We start from the raw sequence: 20,659 nt of genomic DNA, 5'->3' as shown, positions 1-20,659 counted from the left end.
CCTCCCAGGAACAGGGATCTCTTGTGGTCAGTGATCTTTTTTTTTTTTTTAATTTATTTAATTTATTTATTTTTAGCTGTGTTAGGTCTTCGTTGCTGCGCACGGGCTTTTCTCTAGCTGCAGCGAGCGGGGCTACTCTTCGTTGCAGTGCGCGGGCTTCTCATTGCGGTGGCTTCTCTTGTTGCGGAACACGGGTTCCAGGCATGCAGGCTTCAGTAGTTGTGGCACGCGGACTCAGTAGCTGTGGCACACGGACTCAGTAGTTGTGGCTCGTGGGCTCTAGAGCACAGGCTCACTAGTTGTGGCGCATGGGCTTAGCTGCTCCGCAGCACGTGGGATCTTCCCGGACCAAGCAAGAACCCGTGTCGCCTACAGTGGCAGGCGGATTCTCAACCACTGTGCCACCAGAGAAGCCCCGCAGTCAGTGATGTTTACCTGATGTCGCGTTGAATGCACTGAGCATCTTGTGTGTCCCCGTCACAAGGCAGACGGTTTCAGCCACTCTCCCTGGCATTAGATCCAGACAGGTAATATCTCGGGCCTCCTCGGGGAGAGGACTAGACCAGAGCGTACTGCCATTCATCCCCGAAAGGCACACGAGGACAGCAGGTGGCCTTGAGACACCTAAAAGCACAAAAGAGATAAGAAAGGGCAGGAGGCAGAGGACATAAGAGGGAGAGATGAGCGGGGGGCTAGAAAACCAAAAGGAAATAGAGGTAAGGCAGCAGCTCAGACCTGGGCGCTCAGCTCCCTCCTATATTTCTGGCAACAAGGTCTGCAAACAGAGTACCTGTCACATCTGTTCAACACATCTCTCATGTAAGATGACATCCTCCAGGCAACCCGTGTGCACCTCTGCTCTCCCAACACACTTGTCGACGTGTCTGTCACCTTAGCCCCCACCAAACAGGGATCTCCTTAAGGCTAAAGCCTGTCACGTTCATTTCTGCATCCTCAGTGCTTTGCAAAGCGCCGAGCATATCTAGCAGCCAAGTGCTTCCTGAATAAAAGGAGCAACATCAAGAATATGGAAAAGGAGGGGTTGCAAACAAACAACAAAACGGGAAGCAAAGCTAGGCTCAGAAAATTGACACTGATCTAGAATATGTATAGAGCAGGAAGCAAAGTACCTGAATTCTAATCATCGCTAGCAAATGCTCCCTGAGAGCAGAAAACAATCTCTTTAAAAACTAAACCTGGGGGGCTTCCCTCGTGGCGCAGTGGTTGAGAATCCGCCTGCCGATGCAGGGGACACGGGTTCGTGCCCCTGTCCGGGAAGATCCCACATGCCGCGGAGCGGCTGGGCCCGTGAGCCATGGCCGCTGAGCCTGCGCGTCCGGAGCCTGTGCTCCGCAGCAGGAGAGGCCACAACAGTGAGAGGCCCACGTACCGCAAAAAAAAAAAAAAAAAACTAAACCTGGGGAATAAAAAAGGTAATGAAGAACCTAAGGGCAAGACAGGAATAAAGACACAGACCTACTAGAGAACGGACTTGAGGATATGGGGAGGGGGAAGGGTAAGCTGTGACACCGTGAGTGAGTGGCATGGACATATATACACTACCAAACGTAAAAAAGATAGCTAGTGGGAAGCAGCTGCATAGCACAGGGAGATCAGCTCGGTGCTTTGTGACCACCTAGAGGGGTGGGATAGGGAGGGTGGGAGGGAGGGAGACGCAAGAGGGAGGGGATATGGGAACACGTGTATATGTATAACTGATTCACTTTGCAGAAACTAACACACCATTGTAAAGCAATTATACTCCAATAAAGATGTTAAATAAATAAATAAAATAAACCTGGGGACTTCCCTGGCGGTCCAGAGGTTAAGACTCCATACTTCCAATGCAGCGGGCATGGGTTCGATCCCTAGTCAGGGAATTAAGATCCCACAAGCCGAGCGGCACAGCCAAAAAGTGAAACAAACAAACAAAAAACCCTGAAGGTTATACTTAGCAAAGATCAGGAGGGCCTCCTGGTCTAGAGTTCCAGTGAACCAGCTGATCTGGCCCCAGTCAAGAAAGAATACTTGGGCAACTTAATACCTAGCTGGCAAAGGATTCGGGCAGCTCGCCTCTTTAACAAACAATCCTTTATGTCACTCAATTAACCTATCAGAATAATAACTTTCTCTCATGCCAGTTTCACATCCACTTTCAGGATAGGGATACGGCCCACCTCACACACTTCCACCTTTCACTTCTAGCGACAGCTAATAAGGATAAGGACATGTTAGAGCTTCATTGTACCTATTCCTCAGAACTGCTAATTAAACATACAACCTAAAAACAAGTGACAAACTGGTTTGCCCTTTCAGACCTTGTTGCCAGAAGCAGCGGTTTACATGACAAATCTCAGCGATGTATGTTACCCCCCGGACTTCCCAGGGATGCTCTGATTAATAGACTGTGCTGTCCTCCCTCCTTCATGACCCTATCGACTCCACATCAATTGCGTGACTCGTCTTTTTCCCGGTGGTGATGGGTCATCCCTTTCCCTTCACACCACGACTCCATGAGGCAGAGACCACACTCCTCTTGTTTAGCTCAAAAGAACCAGTGCAGCTCTACGTAAGGTGCACAGCAGGTTGTTGGATGAATGAACAAATGAACAAACAAATAAGAAACACGATCCTCCTCATGTTCAGTGGCACAGATCTTTGAACCCACTGGCTGGGGCTATGGGCACAGCAATTTGACATAAGGGTCAAGGGCAGGAACGCCAGAGTCTACCGGCTATACCGCTTGGATCCCAGCTCTACCACTACCAGCTGTGAGACTGATCAAGTTCCTTCACCTCACTATCCCTTAGTTTCCCCAACTGCAAAAGGGGATAATAATATTAGTCCACATTATAGGTACACCGAGGGATAAATTCGTTCATAATATGTTATGTACTTACAACAGCGCACAGCACAAAGTACCATGTGTTAGTCAGCGTTATTATTGCTTTTATGATCTATAACCAAATCAGGCTGGTCCACATTGCGTCCCAACTCATGGCCTTGCCATCATGAGTCCTGATATGTAGCAAACCACGTAAAATACCAAATGACTGAAAAAAATCTCTAAAAGTGGATGGGGGAAATTTTTACTTCAAAGGCTTATGAGTCATAGGCAGAAAAAAAAACATAATTAAGGTTGAATCATATAAAAGTCAATTTCTAGGCTGGAGGTTCTTCCCATAAACGAAGCTATGCCCAAATTGCTTCTGCATATTGTGCAAGCCCCAGAAAGGTATTTCTAATAACGTCAGAGAGGCATGCAGCCTAGAATCCTCTATAACATACCTAAATGTTTATTCCAAGGCCTGAATGATTAAAAAACAGTTGGTAGGCTATCCTCAGCCTCAAACCAGAGTTCCTGTACCAGTTTACAGACTTCAGTTCGAATGCACTTAAATAGAGGCTGCAGGACAAACCAAAAGCCCCCATGTACCTATAATGAAAATGCAACTTTTTTTTTTTTTTTTTTTTTTTTTTTGCAGTTGACTTGTATCGGCTGGGGTCCCAAAAAAGCCCAGCTCACTCAATTAGGGTAAGTTGTGGAGGTTTAATAAAGAGACTGTTTACAAAGATGTGGTCGAGGTGTAGGGAAACCACAAGAGATAGTACAGCCCCTCAGAACTGTTGCCATGCCCAGGCCCAAAGAGACAGGGGGAGGAAGCATTTCCTGGAATTGAGAAAAAGGAAGTCCTGTAAGAGGACCACCTTGAGAGAGGTTGTGACCTCTGATCAAGGATGTAGCCAGCCTGAGGTGGCCCGGGCAGAGGGGAGCCAGGGGAATAAATACCCGCTGGTCACTCTCTTCCTCTCCTCTAGCTTCTGGCCTGTGCTCCCCATTGGCCAAATCCAGTGGTCTGGGACTTGACGTAATGCGTACGGGTGAGCCTCCCATCCCGCGGGGAGCAGGATGGAGAGCAGAGATGGAAGAGCAAACAGACGGGGTCAAAGGAAACACCCAGCCAAGAGGTATGTGTATAAAGATACGTTAGAACGTGAGCAAAAGCTTTCTGCCAGGGAGGGGAATGTTTATCATCATCGAAGAGGCCAGGGAGAACCGACTCAGAGAAAACTCAAGCAACCTAAGTGCTGGCGCTGTTCAGGGCAGGCGTGCGGCCAAGGAACCTCCTCCCTGGGTCTCAGGTTGGTCCCTGGACCGGGGCGCCCTCCAGCTCTCATGCTCTGTGATTCCCTGAACCAGGCATTATGTACATGCAAGGAGCCTCCCCACGAGGCCCATCGCGTGTGCCGGATCCCCGAGGGCTTTCTCCTCACTGCAGCCCGCTCAGGAGGCAGCCCCAGCACATCCTCTGAGCTCACACCCTCCGCTCAACCAGCTTCTCCCGCCAAGGCTCCGAAGACACCCTCTTACCAGCGGTGCTCCCATTCCCTGAGGTCACGAAGGAGAGAAGCACGTCACGCAGGCCGTCTCCGTTCACATCCGCCAGGTCCAGTGGAGACAGGTCCCCACCTGATGGACACATGAGAAACACAGGGTCCGCGGCAAGTTACACAGACCAGCTCCCTGCTCCAGGCTGGAAAGGGAATGCTCCGTAAAAACAGGCAGACTTCTGGGTCCTAGATAAGATACACAGACCCACTTCTGCCTGTGCCTCTCGCCAAGGACAGCTAGAATCCCTGGGCATTAAACATAAAACAAACATGAGAAGACTCTGGAAGGCAGAGAGAAGGCAGACCGGCTGGGGACGGCGAGACCCAAGGAAGGACAGCTGGTGGCTTCCCTGGGTCTTCTCTGGCCTCATATCCCAGACAGGGTGCTGCGGAAGCTGGCGACCCAGAAATGCCAACAGGGACACAAAGAAGGCCCCAGAAGAGCTGGTCCCCAGCCAAAGGACAGGAAAGGCACAGCCTAGCAGGACAGAAAAGTTTTCCACAAGAACTGCTCGACTCCAACCAAACGCCACAGACCAAACTGTGGTCCCAGCCAGCCCCATAGCGAAGGCCAAGAGGAAACCCTTGCCGGGCTGTAACAAGGTCCCTCTCACCCCACCAGGGTCAGGTCAGAGAAGGCCGGGTGGGGAGGCTGGACTCCCATCCCCACCTAGCAGCACTCAGGCCTCCATACACGAGGGAAGCCTACGGTTCTATCCCCACCAAGCATTAACGGGGCAGCCGCCCAGCCCTGGCGTCAGCAGAGGCCTGATGGGAGCCTGCACCTCCATCTCCGCCCGGCAGTGACAAGGTAGGTAGTGTCATGCCCCCCCCACACCTCCAAACAGTGTGGAGTCAGAGGACGCTTGCCAAACTCGGAGAGAACTCACACATGGCTAGTGGAAGTGTAAACTGGTACAACCACTACGGAAGATAATTTAAGAGAAACGCCTAGGGCTGGACATGCACACACCCTGTAACCCAGCCATTTCACCCCCAGGTTTATGCCCTAGAGAAATCCTTACACACTCCAACAGGAAACATGCACAAGAATCTTCTCTGTGGCATTACTTATTTTTTAAAAAACAGAAGTCACCTAAATGCTCATCGACAGTAAAGTGGATCGATAAATCATAGGACATTCATACCGTGGAAAATTAGTGGTGAAAATAAACTCCAGTGACAGTACATTGATACGGATAAACCTCCAACATATTATTTAAATACGCTGAACAAAAAAGCAAGTCACAGACAACTACGTGATTATATCAATATTTATATGAAATTCAAAAACAGGCAAAATTAAAGAATATATCATTTAGAGATGCATATCTATGTGGTAAAACTTTAAACACAAGTAAAGGAATAACGACACAAAACTCAGGAGAGGAGAACCCTCTGGCGGGGAGAGGGGGATACGGTCAGGAGCGACACATGGGGAATTGCAAAGATCTTTACAAGGTCTTATTTCTTAAACTCGGTGGTAGATACACCAAGAATTCATTACTAGTCTTTACGCTGTATATAAATATTACAAGAGCTAACTTAGAAAAAACAAAAAAGGAAGGAAGAGAGGGAGAGACACTCTATGTGTAGGAACATATCGTAAGACATAGCCACCCAGTTTTGCCTTAAGAGAAAGTAAAGATGAGAACGAAGAACTCATCAGAAGCTAATTCAGCTGGGATCAGAGAAGGGTCAGAGAGAAAATGTTTCTAGATCAAGATGATGCAGGGGTGTGGGCATACTGTAGGGAAGGGAAAAGTTTTCCTCTGCCTTCTTAAGGTTTCTAGCTGAGACTGACATAAGACAGATGAACAAGGGGAAAGCACTCATATTTTATTTAATAAAATTGTGCATGTGCATGGGAGTTCCCACAGTTAAATGAAGACCCAAAGACGTGGCTAGGCTGCAGTGTTTATATCCCGCATAGCACGAAGAGCAGCGACTGGAAAAGTAACTAAAAAATATGAGGGAACTACAGGAAGATGAGGGTTATTCTAACAAGGTCTGTTTGTACGAATGTCTCTCTGCCTCAACCCCCTGTCTCTGGTGATAAGAGTGTTCTTTCCTCCTGGAATAGGGAGGGCATCTTTCACCTGGGAGTTTCATCTCCTGCTTTTGGGAAGAATCGAAGGTCAGAGTGGCCCGCTTGCACCTGCTATTGGTCAAATGCCTTTAACTCAAAATAGTCAATACACCAAACTGCCACGGTGGGCTGGTGTGTTCTGAGCCCCTTCAGCCTGGTGCAGTTTTCAAGGGACAGGACTGTTCAGCACCGACAGTTAGATGGGATCCCCAATCTTAACCCAGGGCAAGCTGTTTTAAAGAAACCCGCTCCACAACCTACATGTCCATCAACAGATGAATGGATAAAGAAGATACGGTACACATATACAGTGGAATACTACTCAGCCATAAAAAAGAAAGAAAACTTGCCATTTGCAGCAACATGGATGGATTTGGAGGGTGTTATCCTAAGTGGACTAACTCAGACAGAGAAAGACAAATACCGTACATCACTTATATGCGGAATCTCAAAAATACAACATACTACTGAATATAACAAAAAGAAGCAGACTCACAGACACAGAGAACAAACGAGTGGTTACCAGTGCGGAGAGGGAAGGAGGAGGGGCAATGTAGGGGTAGGGGATTAAAAAAAAAGGGATTTACAAGAAATCATGTGTGTGAAACTTTTGAAAATTGGAAAGTACGGTAAAATTTAAAGACTTTCATTCAGTAAAAAAAATAATAATAAAAAATAAAGAAAAATGAGACAAAATTCCTTGGGTAGCACCATTCCAACCGTTAGGAGCAAGAAAGAAAAGTTGCGGCAAGGAAGCAACTCTCTTTTCCTTGAAAAGAAATTATTTGATAAACAACAAGGTCCCACTGTCTAGCACAGGGACCTATATTCAATATCCTGTAACAAATCTTTTCCATAGTGGAAAAGAATATGAAAAAGAAGATGTGTACAAAACTGAATCACTTTGCTGTACACCAGAAATTAACACAACACTGTAAGTCAACTATACTTCGATAAAAAAAGAAAAAGAAAATGAAAAAAAAGAAATTATTTGGAAATTCAATTTAGATCAGGCTTCTACAATCAACAGAACCCCAAGGGCCCTACAGGAGCTGGGGCCTCTGGCCTGGCCAGGATGGGAGCTTCACTGTTTTCTGTAAACCGCCCTTCCCACAGCTTTGCTCTCCCCTGATGCAGCCCCGGCTGCATGGCAGGACTCAGCAAACCAGGGTTCTCGCCTCCCTGCGTCTAATTAAGACCTTCCCCAGAGACACACAGCGCAGCGATACTCCCAAGTTTTTGGAGCCATACAGATCCATCTTTCTGTCTCATTTCAAATCCTAACCTCCTAACCACCTCCACACACAGGGGGAGAAATGCTAGATGACACACACGTTAATTTGTAAAGACTTGGAGGAAATCTTCAACGTAATCAGAAGCTTGCCGGAATGACACGCGATCATGAAGTTTCACAGACTTAGAGCTAAAGGTCCCGCAGCTCACCTCCCTGGGGGCCCAAGCGGCGGCTCCACGTGCTGTGCAGGCCTCGGGGGGGACAGGGGATCAGGAAGGCACACACGAGCACCAGGACCATGGAGATCACCAGCATCAGCAGGAAGACGGATGTGCGCACGTAGGACGCGATGGAGGAGGCCGCCTTCTGCTCCAGGGCCCCCAGGGGCTCCAAGGGGTACCCCTCCGTGGTGACCTCCGAGAGATGGGGCTTCCCAGCCCCAGCGACCTCAGCATCCGAGTCGGGCTCTGGTGCTTCTCCCAGCGGACTCTTCCCGTTCTTGACCCCTCCGTTCTTCTGCTGCAGGTTAAGCACGAGATCATCTTCACTCTCGTCGCTGTCGGCCTGTGTGAGGGGGTCATACTCCCCCAGGTCCGGGCTCTTCTTCCCTGAAAAGACAGAAAGCCAGACGGTCAAGGAGAACCTGGAAGGAGGGACCTTCGGCAAACACACAGCAACAGTAAACACCTAGGAGAACACACAGAACAGAACGGAACAAATCTACGTTGACAAGCCTGAACCTTGGAGCCGTCTATAAAATAGATTCCAGCGAAAAGGGGGAAAGAATGGGGGAAAAAAAGAAAATCGGTGCTCTAGAATTATTGCTTTCATGAGCTTAAGAACATTGCAAAAGAAACAAAGAAAGTGGCAAATTTCAAATACATTTTAGCTGTTTTTTTTTTAAAAAAAAGCCCTCTCTTAATTTGTGTGACTCTGACAAAAAAGACCATAGCTCTTCTATGAAACCTTCCATACACCTGATGCGCATACTTCCTTTGATTATCTTAGACTGGTGACGTTCCGATCTTTCCTGCGACTCCTCTAAACTATATTTTTTAACATTTTTTTAAAATGTATTTATTTTTGGCTGCATTGGGTCTTTGTTGCTGTGAGCGGGCTTTCTCTAGTTGCAGCGAGCAGGGGCTACTCTTTGTTGTGGTGCGCGGGCTTCTCATTGCGGTGGCTTCTCTTGTTGCGGACAACAGGTTCTAAGCATGCGGGCTTCAGTAGTTGTGGCACATAGGCTCAGTAGCTGTGGCTCACGGGCTCTAGAGGGCAGGTTCAGTAGTTGTGGCACATGGACTTAGTTGCTCCGTGGCATGTGGGATCTTCCCGGACCAGAGTTCCAACCCACGCCCCCTGCATTGGCTGGCGGACTCCCGACCACTGCGCCACCAGGAAGTCCCTCTTTAAAGTCTTTATTGAATTTGTTACAAAATTGTTTCTGTTTTATGTTTCGGTTTTTTGACCCCCAGGCATGTGGGATCTTAGCTCCCTGACCAGGGATTGAATCCACACCCCCTGCATTGGAAGGCAATGTCTTAACCACTGGACTGTCAGGTAATTCCCTCCACTAAACCTTTAGAACAACTGTTCTCTGCACAGTTGGCCTGCTCCTCACAGGCCAATATGTGTGACTTCGCAGTTGTTGCTATGGAAACCACGTAGAAAGTCAAATGCTGAAAGTCATCTGGAGACGTCTTACCAAAAACTTACTTTTGAGAACCTCCCTGCAAATCTATCGCCCTTTCAGTACATGTTTCAGTAAACAGTGGTCACCTGAAAACTGCTATTCTGAGCTTGCATCCGAGATGGGTGGGATCCAGCCGGCACAAGGAGGTGAAGGACTTGTCTTGAGGCTGGTTTACACAACAGGCACCCTGGTTTGACTGAGACCATATCTTTGCAGGGGTGGCCAGAGGCAGGCATTACGGGGGGCTTAAGCCCACCTCTTCCTGAGCCACCCCTGGCCCTTGCAGCCAGCGACTGGATGAGTTTATGCCTTTATTTTAGGCTATAGATAAAAATAAAAACCAAGAAAAAGTGGCTGGTTTTGGAAATTACCTGGTAAGCTATCACTAATGGAAACTCTATGGTTAAATCCTTTGTTAAGAAGACATATAAAAAAGAAAATACAACCCGGATATTTAAAAGGGGAAAAGGAAGGATTTCTCATGTTCTCTGGTCACTGGGATCTTCGTGATGTCACTTCCTTTTGTCCAATAAATACTGAGTTTGATTTTTTAAGGTATTAAATTAAAAGAAAATTAAGCAATTATTAGAAATTTCATGCAAAATAGTACCTCCAGGGTATGCCACAGAGTCAGTGCAGCTGACTCCCATAATTTTTATATTTCCTCTATGAACCAAATGGTTTTATTAATTAGGGCCCATCATTCCCTAACCATCCCAGATAACTTTATTTATAATAGTTTGCAAACAGAACCATAGGTTGTTGTAATATTAACTCTAATACTTTTTTAAGGTTTTTTTTTTTTTTTTTTGGCTAAAAAAAAAATACACCTGACAGAATGTTTTAAATGCGCTGCCAGCATATGGTGGAGTATTACTCAGCCTTCAAAAGTAAGGCAATTCTGACACATGCTACATACAACACCGGTGAGTCTTGAGGTCATTATGCGTGAAATACGCCAGTCACCAAAACACAAATACTGTATGATTCTACCTATATGTAGTCACATTCACAGAAACAGGAAGTAGAATGGTGGTTTCCAGCACCTGGAGGGAGAGGTCCATGGTGGGGTTGTTGTTTAGTGGGTATAGAATTTCAGCTTTGCAAGACGAAAACGTTCTGGAGCTTGGTTGTACAACAATGTGAGTATTCTTAACCAGACCGTGCACTTAAAAATGGTTAAGATGCTAAATTTTATTATGTGTATTTTACCACAGTTTTTTAAATTTCAAGTTAAAAAAAAGAATACACTTGACAAAGAGGAAAACCTATACAGCAGCCCCAAATCTCAGGGTTCTTAGAGACTTTGAAGGTCACAGAATCCACCTCCACCCGTATCCCAAACATGCACCTCCTTACCAACGCCCACCGGGCAGTCACTCAGCATACACCTCAGCGGAAGCCTTATCAGGGAACTCACTACCCTCCCGTCTAGAAAGCAGCGCCTTACTCTGATTCAGGAATCTACTTCTGGGCGTTTGCCAACTACCTGTCTTAGTTTTAATTTCTGGGACCCCTCTTCCCCATGCACAATACTTGAAGATACCAATCATAAGAAACGTAAGATACGGTATTTACAAGCTCAAGTCCTTACGATAGCAACCTTAAGTCAAATCTTCGCTCCATCTCTCATTAACTGTGTGACCTCAATGAAATTTCTTCACTTTAGTAACCTCAGTTTCCTTATTTGTGAAATGGGATAATTATCGTTCCTACCTCATATGACTGTTATGAGGATTAAATAAGATAACATAGGCATGGTTCTCAGTCCTGCCTTAGGGTCACACTCAGTAAATTTCAGCTTCTGTTATTATGGTTGGCATTCTATCTCCCCACTGCCTGACCCAATCTCCTCAGCCCCGGTTAAATACCTCTACCTCTTCAACCCATTACTTGAAGACGCATTGTTTCAGATGCTCCACAACACCCTGGTCACTCTCCTCTGGACACAAAGTGACATGTCTGTGCTCTTTAAAGGATGGTTCCCAGACGTGAATACAGTCCCCAGGGTGCAGTGTGACCAGGGCAGAGAAGAGCAGAACGGTGTCCTCCCTAGTCAGAGAGGACACTACAGTTCAATTCCTGTAACCTAGGAGCAGGCCAGCTTCCTTGGTAGCCCCATCACACAACTGATTCAACTAAAACTCCCACGCGCTTTCTACACACACTCAAGCTGTCCTGTAATTGCACAGTTTTTAGTGAAAAATGTAGCATCGACCCTTACTGAATTCAGTCTTGCTAGTCACTTTCCACCCCGCAACAGACACAGCCTAAAACAGCTCCTTTGCCAAAGTGAAATCATGAATGAAATACTGGCGAACAAAACGGTTTAAAGGAAATGCACTTTTATTATATGATATACTATCACAGGCAGGAAGAAAGCTCGACTGCACACGCTGCAGAAATCTGTAAATTCTTTAATAAATCTATAAAACTAAATTGCAAGCATTCTTTTTGTTTTCTTTTTTTTAACATCTTTATTGGAGTATAATTGCTTTACAATGGTGTGTTAGCTTCTGCTGTATAACAAAGTGAATCAGCTATACATATACATATATCCGATATCTCTTCCCTCTTGCGTCTCCCTCCCCCCCACCCTCCCTATCCCACCCCTCTAGGTGGTCACAAAGCACTGAGCTGATCTCCCTGTGCTATGCGGCTGCTTCCCACTAGCTATCTATTTTACGCTTGGTACTGTATATATGTCCATGCCTCTCTCTCACTTTGTCATTCTTTGAAAAAAAGCCGCTGTTGAACTGATCCCTCTAACAAAATTATGTGCTTCTAGTTAATGATGGCAAAGGAAGGCCTTTCTGTCTGTCTCTTCCTAAAACCAGGGGGCGGGGGGATAAAAAGAAATAAAATTGTGGGGGAGGGAAGGGAAACAGCCACATTCCCAAACTAGAATTTATGGAAAACCGTTGCCAAAGGCAGTGAAACTTGTATCCAACTAAGGAAGTACAGTAAGAACAGGGACATACATTTCAAGTCTCCAGCAATGAGCAGAGTTCACAGAATTAATAACGGTGATGACGTGGATGTCAACTGGAAATGTACTGAGAGCTACTATGCCAGGCACTGGTCCAAGCATTTACAGGGATTAACTCATTTAATCCCCACAACAACTCTAAGAGGTAGGTATTATTATTATTCCCATTTTCATCAAAAAGATGAAAATATATAGAGAGGTAAGTTGCCTAAGATCACAGAATTAACAAGAAAAGCCGGGATTCAACCTCAGGCAATTTGATGAGAGTCCACAGTCCTAACCAATCAGTTATGCTGCCTCCCTTGTTCCATGGATATAAAGCCAAACCAAATAATCTCTTGCTCAGAAAGACAAAGTCTGGGGTCCCAGAAGCACCAATGAGCCCCATTCAACACCACAGGGTCAAAGGCGAGGTTAAGACTGAAGGAGAAAAAGCACAAGCTTCTCTCCTTTTAAGAAGCAGGCTGGTAGCACGGCAGGTTAGAACAAGCGCTGATGGAGTACCGTCAGTTCTCGAGAGGAGGATGTTTTGGACAGTGTGGGTCCAACAGGGAGACCGAAAGCAGACGGTAATTCAAAGAGGGCAGTTTCATATAAAGAATTATTAGACAGTGATAGGAGAGTAAATACAAATATGGGAAGAGAAATCCAAAAGGTATCCTAGGATGGGGAGACTGTATCCCAGGAAGGACAAACTTGGTATTTAAAGGGTCCGGATCCACTTTCACAGATCAGGCAACAAAACTGAATGTGCAGCTCAGGGGCAATAAATTGATAACTGGCACAAGAAGCGAAGAGAAGTAAACACTAGTCAGCACTCTAAGGCCCTGTGGCAAACGCCAGCCAGGAGAGAAACATCCGCAAAAGAAGAGCACTGATGGGAAAGGGATCTGAGTTGACAGCCTAAATTAGTTCCAGCCTCCAGCTGCCCCAGCTCACTCAGCTCCTGCCCACGGGTCAGCCAACAGCTGGCTTTAAAGCAGCCACCCATCTAGATATGAAGAGGAATCAGAGAGGAGCCATCATTAGTACCTGGTCCACAAGCTACTGCAAAGCTCTACAAATACCTAAGAAAGAAGTTACAACAAAACCTAGCGGACAAAGCCGGCTACAGAACGAATGCTGGACAAATTCTACCACGAAACGGAAGAGATAATGAACCTACACTTCCCCCTGGGATCCAAGAAATTAAAGAAATAGTCTTCTCTGAAATAAGGGCTCATAAGAAGAATATAGTATTTCTAAGAAGAAATGACAATGCAATAGAGAAGATGAAAAGTAAACAAGGAGAGCTCAGGAAAACGATGGAAGAAAATAAAGCGATTTTAGGGACTTCCCTAGTGGTTCTGTGCATAAGACTCCGTGCTCCCAATGCAGGGGGCCCGGGTTCAATCCCTGGTCAGGGAACTCTATCCCACGTGCACGCCGCAGCGAAGTCCCGTGTGCCTCAACTAAGACCTGGCAGAGCCTTAATTAATTAATTAATTAAAAAAAACAGTTTTAGAAAGGATATCCTTACTGGGATCAGCAAAAAGAACCGACATGGCTAAAAACAGCGTCAGAGACTTAAAGGATAGACTGTGAAAATCAAGCAGGATGAAACGGAAATAATAACAGTGGCTGGCAGTTTTGAGCGCTTACTATGCTCTCTTCCAAACCCTTTTACTGTCTTAGCTCAGAAAATCTTCATAGCAACTCTTAAAGGCAGACACAGTATTATCTCCATTTTAAAGATGAGGAAACTGAGGTTTGGAAGTTTAAGTACCTGGCCCATAGTTAAACAGCAAGTAAGTGATAGTACAAGGATTCAAACCCAGGCAGTCTGGCCTGAAGCCTGGACTAACTATCTCTGTGCTTCCCATGGGAAAGATCAAAGCTTTTAAAAGGACTAGAGAGAAAGGGACAGATATAAAGAACAAAAGTGGGGCCTCCCTGGTGGCGCAGTGGTTGAGAGTCTGCCTGCTGATGCAGGGGACACGGGTTCCTGCCCCGGTCCGAGAGGATCCCACATGCCGCGGAGCGGCTGGGCCCGTGAGCCATGGCTGCTGAGCCTGCGCGTCCGGAGCCTGTGCTCCGCAACGGGAGAGGCCACAACAGTGAGAGGCCTGCGTACCACAAAAAAAAAAAAAAAAAAAAAGAACAAAAGTGATCCAATATATGCATAACTAAAGGAGAGACCAGAAAAGAAAATGGAACCAAAAATGACATTTAAGGGCTTCCCTGGTGGCTCAGTGGTTGAGAGTCCGCCTGCCGATGCAGTGGACACGGGTTCGAGCCCCGGTCCGGGAGGATCCCACATGCCACGGGTCGGCTGGGCCCGTGAGCAATGGCCGCTGAGCCTGCGCGTCCGGAGCCTGTGCTCCGCAACGGGAGAGGCCACAGCAGTGAGAGGCCCGCGTACCGCAAAATAAATAAATAAATAAATAAAAGAATAATCCATATTGAAACATATCCTAGTAAAGGCACCGAACTTCAAGGACAAAGAAGGAATCCCATGAGCAGGCAGGCCAAGGGGAAAAGAATCAAGTCACTAATGATGGGACAAAAGTCAGGCTGCCTTCTCCACAGTAACGTACGTTTCTAAACGGCAGTGCGGCAAAATAGAAGAATCCTCAGAGAAAGAAGAGGGGCCGCGAAGTCCAAGAACTGACCCCACACGACACCTCTGAAGCGCAGAGGCACGCATGCAAGACCGCAGAGGCTTTCTTTAAGGGACCGCAGCAGACTGCCACGTGTTCGTGCCCAAATTACAGAGGAAGATACATATTGACTTTAACACTATTAATATATATGTTTCCAGAAAGTGCAAAGACAAGCCCCAGCTTAATTATTACAGACTGCAAGTTTTAATTAGAGAAGTCCTAAGTAAATTTTTTTTTTCTGTCTATTCACAGAAAAAGAGGTAGACAGTACGCTGACTTGCCTAAAATTATACTCAGGCTGAGGGGTAGACACCAAATCCTTGCTTCAACTTTCCCACCCTCTTGGCTGCTGATTTCAGCTACCACTCGCATTTTTAGTCAATGAAAGGTTTCCAAAGAATAAAGAGGGGACACTGATTTCAGAATAAATCAACATAAATGAGCTTTCCATGGCTGTCACTTTTCCTTACAGGAAGACTGGGGTTACTAGGTAAACAGCATTCCCAAAATGGGATAGAGGAAAACATCGGTAGGAAAGACACGCAACTGTACCACCCCCAAGTGTTTTCAGGAAAACATACTATAATACATACTATTCTATGACATGCACTACACTTCACACAGACTATCCTACACACTCTACTGCAACTAAAGGGAAATCATTCGCATCATGAACTAGTTTATCCAGGGCCACATAATCTTTCCAAGTTACATATAATGAAACAAACCATTACAATAACATTACGCTCTTATATTCCCTTCAGTGTTTGACCTTTAAACTTTTTTTTTTTTTTTTTTGGTGGTACGCGGGCCTCTCACTGCTGTGGCCTCTCCCGTTGCGGAGCACAGGCTCCAGACGCGCAGGCTCAACGGCCATGGCTCACGGGCCCAGCTGCTCCGTGGCATGTGGGATCTTCCCGGACCGGGACATGAACCCGTGTCCCCTGCATCGGCAGGTGGACTCTCAACCACTAAGCCACCAGGGAAGCCCTGACCTTTAAACTTTTAAATGGACTAAAAATATATATTCTTAAGAGATAAGTTGCCCCACCACCTGCTTTATGACTGTCACACTGCCCTTCTGTTATTAATTAACCTCATTCTATGCATGTGGACCAAACATCTTTCCATCTTGAGCTTGGTGACAGGGTACGAGACTGAAATACATCCCCAGCAACTGTTCTTTCTTCACCAGGTTGATGGACATCTGTCATATGCACATTACATCAGGTCTTCCTCAAGGTTAACACATTTGTAAAGATCATGGTGCTAATGATGAAGATAAGAATGGTTAATTAACACTTACTGAATACTTAACACATGTCAACGGTCAACAGACTTCTTAAGGACATCCATCTCTTTTACGACGCCAGATAACCCTACTGCGTGGCATACAGTGAATGTTCCACAATAACATTATTATTACGTATGAAGAAACTAAAGCTTAAAGAGAATAAGTAACTAATCTGAAAGAGTGGATTTAACCCAAGTCTGTTGCATGCTCTTCACCACCATTCTACTCTGCTTCCCTACACGTAAAAATAGTGAGGATGTCATTGTGGTGATCATTTTGCAACATCTACAAATATCAAATCATGAGGTTGTATACCTGAAACTAGTATAATGTTATAGGTCAATGATACTCAATTTAAAAAAAAAATAGCGAGAATGTTAACTAAGGTAACATGATACAGTAGCCCAAACAGGACAGTAGCTTCACAGATCCAATTACAGGGTATCCAAAAAGAGCTCTAAGAAAGCAACTTCTACCTAAAAATTGTATTTGGGGTGGAGGGGAGAAAAGGGCAGGAGGGAGAAAAGCAAAAGCACAAGCAAAAAACAAAAAACCCACGTCACATAAAAGAACATATGGCCTTTGTACCTGGGCCTAAAAGTATCAAAGGCTCCTGAGCGCTGAGGGCCCTGCTGCCACCCAAACACAGGCCCAACGACCAGACTGTGCTTCCCTTCCCTGTCGGCTGACCAAGTTACTGCAACTGAATACTCCAGGAGTAATAATACCAAAGCCTCCGCATGCAAAAGAGCTCAAGAGTTTCGAAAGCAGGATTCCCAGTCTTTGAGAATGACAATTACCTATGCAGGAGGGGAAGCAGGGGGGCAAGGAATCTAAAAGAAAACAAGAAATAAAGCTAAATATGTCTGACACCCCATTACCCCTTGGGAGGATATCATCCTACACTAAGGATACATAAGGCTACTCTCTTCAAAGTCAATGCTGCAGGCAGAGGGACGTGTCCCCCATTTCATTCCAATATTACATACACAATCCAAGAGAGAGATTATCAGTGTTCCTTCCGATGTTCTAATGAGCACATGCGGAAAAAAAAAAAAAAAGGTGTCTGAGGTCATGAAATCTGGGAACAGAAATGAAAATTCATAGCCAGCCCAGTGTCATCCGTGGCACAATGTAGCAGATTGGAAACTCCTTGAGAAACAGGACCCGGTAATCCCCCTGAAGCCTTATGCTGGATGTCCGCCAGACACCCAACTAGCACTTTCTACCCAAGCAGGCAAAACAACTGTTTTTCCCACTAACACCTTAAGTTACCAACAAACAAATGTTTATAGCTTAATATTTAAAACTTATTTAGGTTAAACCATAAATTTTTCTAAAGCCTTAACGTCTAAAATTTATTTGGGCAGAATAAATATACTTTTATTAAAATAGCACATTTCTAGTAGCACAGTCCCATGCTGGAGGTTTAAGAGGAAAAACAAAAACAAAAAACTTGGAGCTGCTGCCCAAAGTACTGAATTAGCTCTGGAAGTTGACATCACCACGAGTGCCTCCTGAAAGAATATTCCATCCATTATCTGCAACTTGCAGGTGCCAAATAATTTCCCTCATAAATGCTCAGAGCCAGAGGCCGAACAAGTGGAACCATAAGCCCAGGATCTAGAGTCAGAAGACCCCCCCCCATGTTCAAGTCCAAGCTTTTCCAATACTGCTTGTGCGACCCTGGACAGGTCAATTTGCCAAATAACGCATTTTTTAGGAGGGGAAATGCCTGTCCCACCTACCTCAAGGCAGCATCAATGTTGTCATTAAGTGGAGAGGGTGCTCCAAGGGGTCACTCGCCATCCTGCGGCTCCCTGACCCCGCCCAGGTCCAGCCCAAGACGGAAGGAGTTGGAGACCCTGCGGTACCTCCTTCGCGTAGCTCGGGAAAGGATGCTAACCTCACCGCCCTCCCCCGGGGACAGTGGCGACGGGCGCCCTGACATTCGCCGCCGCCGCAGCGCCGAGCCACCATCCACACGCGCCTCCCGCGTCCCTCCCTCCGTGTTTCCCAGGCTCGCCCAGCGCCGACGACCCCCAACCCGCCGAACGCCTCATTTGCCCCCTGGTGGCGCGTGGACCCCAGCCCGCGGGGGCTGCACCGCCTCGCCTCCCCGCGCCGGCAGCTGCGCCCGGGTTGGGGCCAGACCCCGATCGGCTTCGCCCCCGCAGTCTCGCCTCCCCATCTCCCCAGGCCCGGCGGAGGCGGGGTGGTCGCGGGGCTGCGGTTTCTTACCCGGGAGCTTGAGCGCCCTGGACAGCACGGTCGCCATGGCGGAGGCCCCGCTGCGCGTGCGCGCTCTCACGTCCTGCCGGGAAGTGTAGTTCGCAGTCGGGGTGTGCGGGGTCAGGACCTGGAAAGGTGGGAGCCGGATCGCGAGGCAGGGCCGGGAGGAGGGGCCGGGCTGCGGCGTCCGCGCCCACGTGGCACTCCTCCCGCTCTACTCCGCCCCCTCGGGGACAGACCCCTTATTGGGCAGGTCACTTCACCACTCGGAGCCTCACTCTCCTCCTCAGTGAAATGGGGAAATAATACACCGCATAGGTTTGCAGTGAGCATGGAATGAGATAATAGTAAAGTAGGGCCGGGTTGTGAAATGCGCGTGGGCTTTGGAGTCGGACGGGATTTGAATCCTGCCCGCATCCATCACTCGCTGGGCCATCTTGGGCAAGGCACTCAGTCTGGCTAAGCTTCCGCTTTATTTTTTAAATGGAGACAGTACCGCCTACTTCATGAGCGCATTGTGAGGATATTATATAATCTGTTTAAAACACGCAGCACACAGTAGGCACCTAGTAAATGCGTTTCTCTATGTTTCTTAGGTAAAAGTCGAGGTTTCCTGGAGCTCTAAGCCTCATCTCTGGTTACCAGTTCTTTCCAGGTAATCCACACAGCACCCTACCCCGCAGCTTCTAGCTTGAAGGGTCTAAGGAAGCAAGAACAGACCTGCTTCTTCCCCACAGGCACCAGGAGATCGGCATTTTACTCCAGGAATGCTGAAGATATTATTCATCTTAGAACTGAAACGGACCTTAGAGGCTCCTCGTTTTACTAAAGAGAAAACTGAGATCTGTAAAGGTGATGTGACTTCTCAGTGTCAAACAAAAGTTCTAAGATACCTGTCACTTGGACCGCTTCATTCCCGTGAGAAACTGTCCTAGGACAGTGCCACGGTTACAGTCCCAGAGATTCTAACAGCGACCCTCACCACCCTTCCCCCCGTGTAAAAATGTCACTCACTCCGACTGAGCCGCAGATTTCTGGAGCCAGGCCACATGAGTTCAAATGGACTCCACCATTTCCTAGCTGCCAGATCTAGGGCTAGTTGCTTAATCTCTCTCTGCCTCGATTTCCTCATCTGCAAATTGGGGATGAAATAGTTGCTATTCCACAGGGTAGTCTCGAGAATTAAATGGACACATGCAAAGCACTTAGAACAGTGTGTGGCACCTCGTGTTTTATAAGTGTTAGCACTTCTTTTTATTAACAATTTATTATTTTTGACAATTTAATAACTTAATAATAAATTTAATAACACTTTAATGGGTTAGTAATTTATTTGTTTATTCTTTCTGCATACTACAATACCTGAGACTTCTACTGTTTGGTACTTCTCTGGAGGTATGATTAAAAACACATTTTACATCTATGAGGGTCATCTAAGAGAAGCACCATTACAGGTCACAATAAACCAGTATAGGCTTGCCTGAAATCAGATTAGCTAACTGGAACACATTCTTGAGATATGAAGCCTGAGAAAAATAACCTTTAAGGTGAGTAGGATCCATTTTTGCTGTAGAATAGGAACTTGGGTTTCTAGGAGAGGGTGCAGGTGGACTGAAACAGCCAGGTTACGCAGGAGAGAAGGAAAGGAGAAAAATCTGTCCACTTTTCTTAGGGAAAGTCCCTTCTTATGTGACGAAAGTAAAATAAAATTGTACAAAGTCTGATTAAAACTTTGCTGCAAACTGTATCATCACCCAAAGCACCCGTGTGGGTACACACACTTACATGTGTGCACATAAACGTGTAAGGGTATATGCATCCCCTAGATGTGACATCTCTAGCCCCTTTTTATGCCTAATCTTTGTGGCCTCTCCCCTTGCAGAGCACAGGCTCCGGACGCGCAGGCTCAGCGGCCATGGCTCACGGGCCCAGCCGCTCCGCGGCATGTGGGATCTTCCCGGACCGGGGCACGAACCCGTGTCCCCTGCATCGGCAGGCGGACTCTCAACCACTGCGCCACCAGGGAAGCCCTATGCCTAATCTTTATGGCATTTCCTCTCCCCCCCCACTCCAATCATCACTCCAGTTTTGCCC

General features: G+C 46.7%; 1 protein-coding gene across 2 annotated transcripts in view; it reads right to left on the bottom strand.

Moving 5' to 3' along the window:
* Positions 1-20,659, bottom strand: part of FAM234B (family with sequence similarity 234 member B) — a 66,637-nt gene that overhangs the window by 17,471 nt on the left and 28,507 nt on the right. The window contains exons 1-4 of one of the 2 annotated variants that reach the window (XM_060024325.1): positions 18,575-18,792; positions 7,925-8,323; positions 4,373-4,471; positions 436-624 (exon numbers count right to left, since the gene is read on the bottom strand). In XM_060024325.1, coding sequence (XP_059880308.1) covers positions 436-624; positions 4,373-4,471; positions 7,925-8,323; positions 18,575-18,611 — 724 coding nt within the window. In that variant the 5' untranslated portion in view covers positions 18,612-18,792. Of the gene's footprint in view, positions 1-435; positions 625-4,372; positions 4,472-7,924; positions 8,324-18,574; positions 18,793-20,659 lie in introns of those variants that run through there. The other variant, XM_060024324.1, reaches the window with a different exon arrangement.

Source organism: Delphinus delphis, chromosome 11, assembly GCF_949987515.2.
Source record: "Delphinus delphis chromosome 11, mDelDel1.2, whole genome shotgun sequence".
Lineage (NCBI taxonomy): Eukaryota > Metazoa > Chordata > Mammalia > Artiodactyla > Delphinidae > Delphinus > Delphinus delphis.
This window is presented reverse-complemented; position numbering and strand designations above follow the sequence as displayed.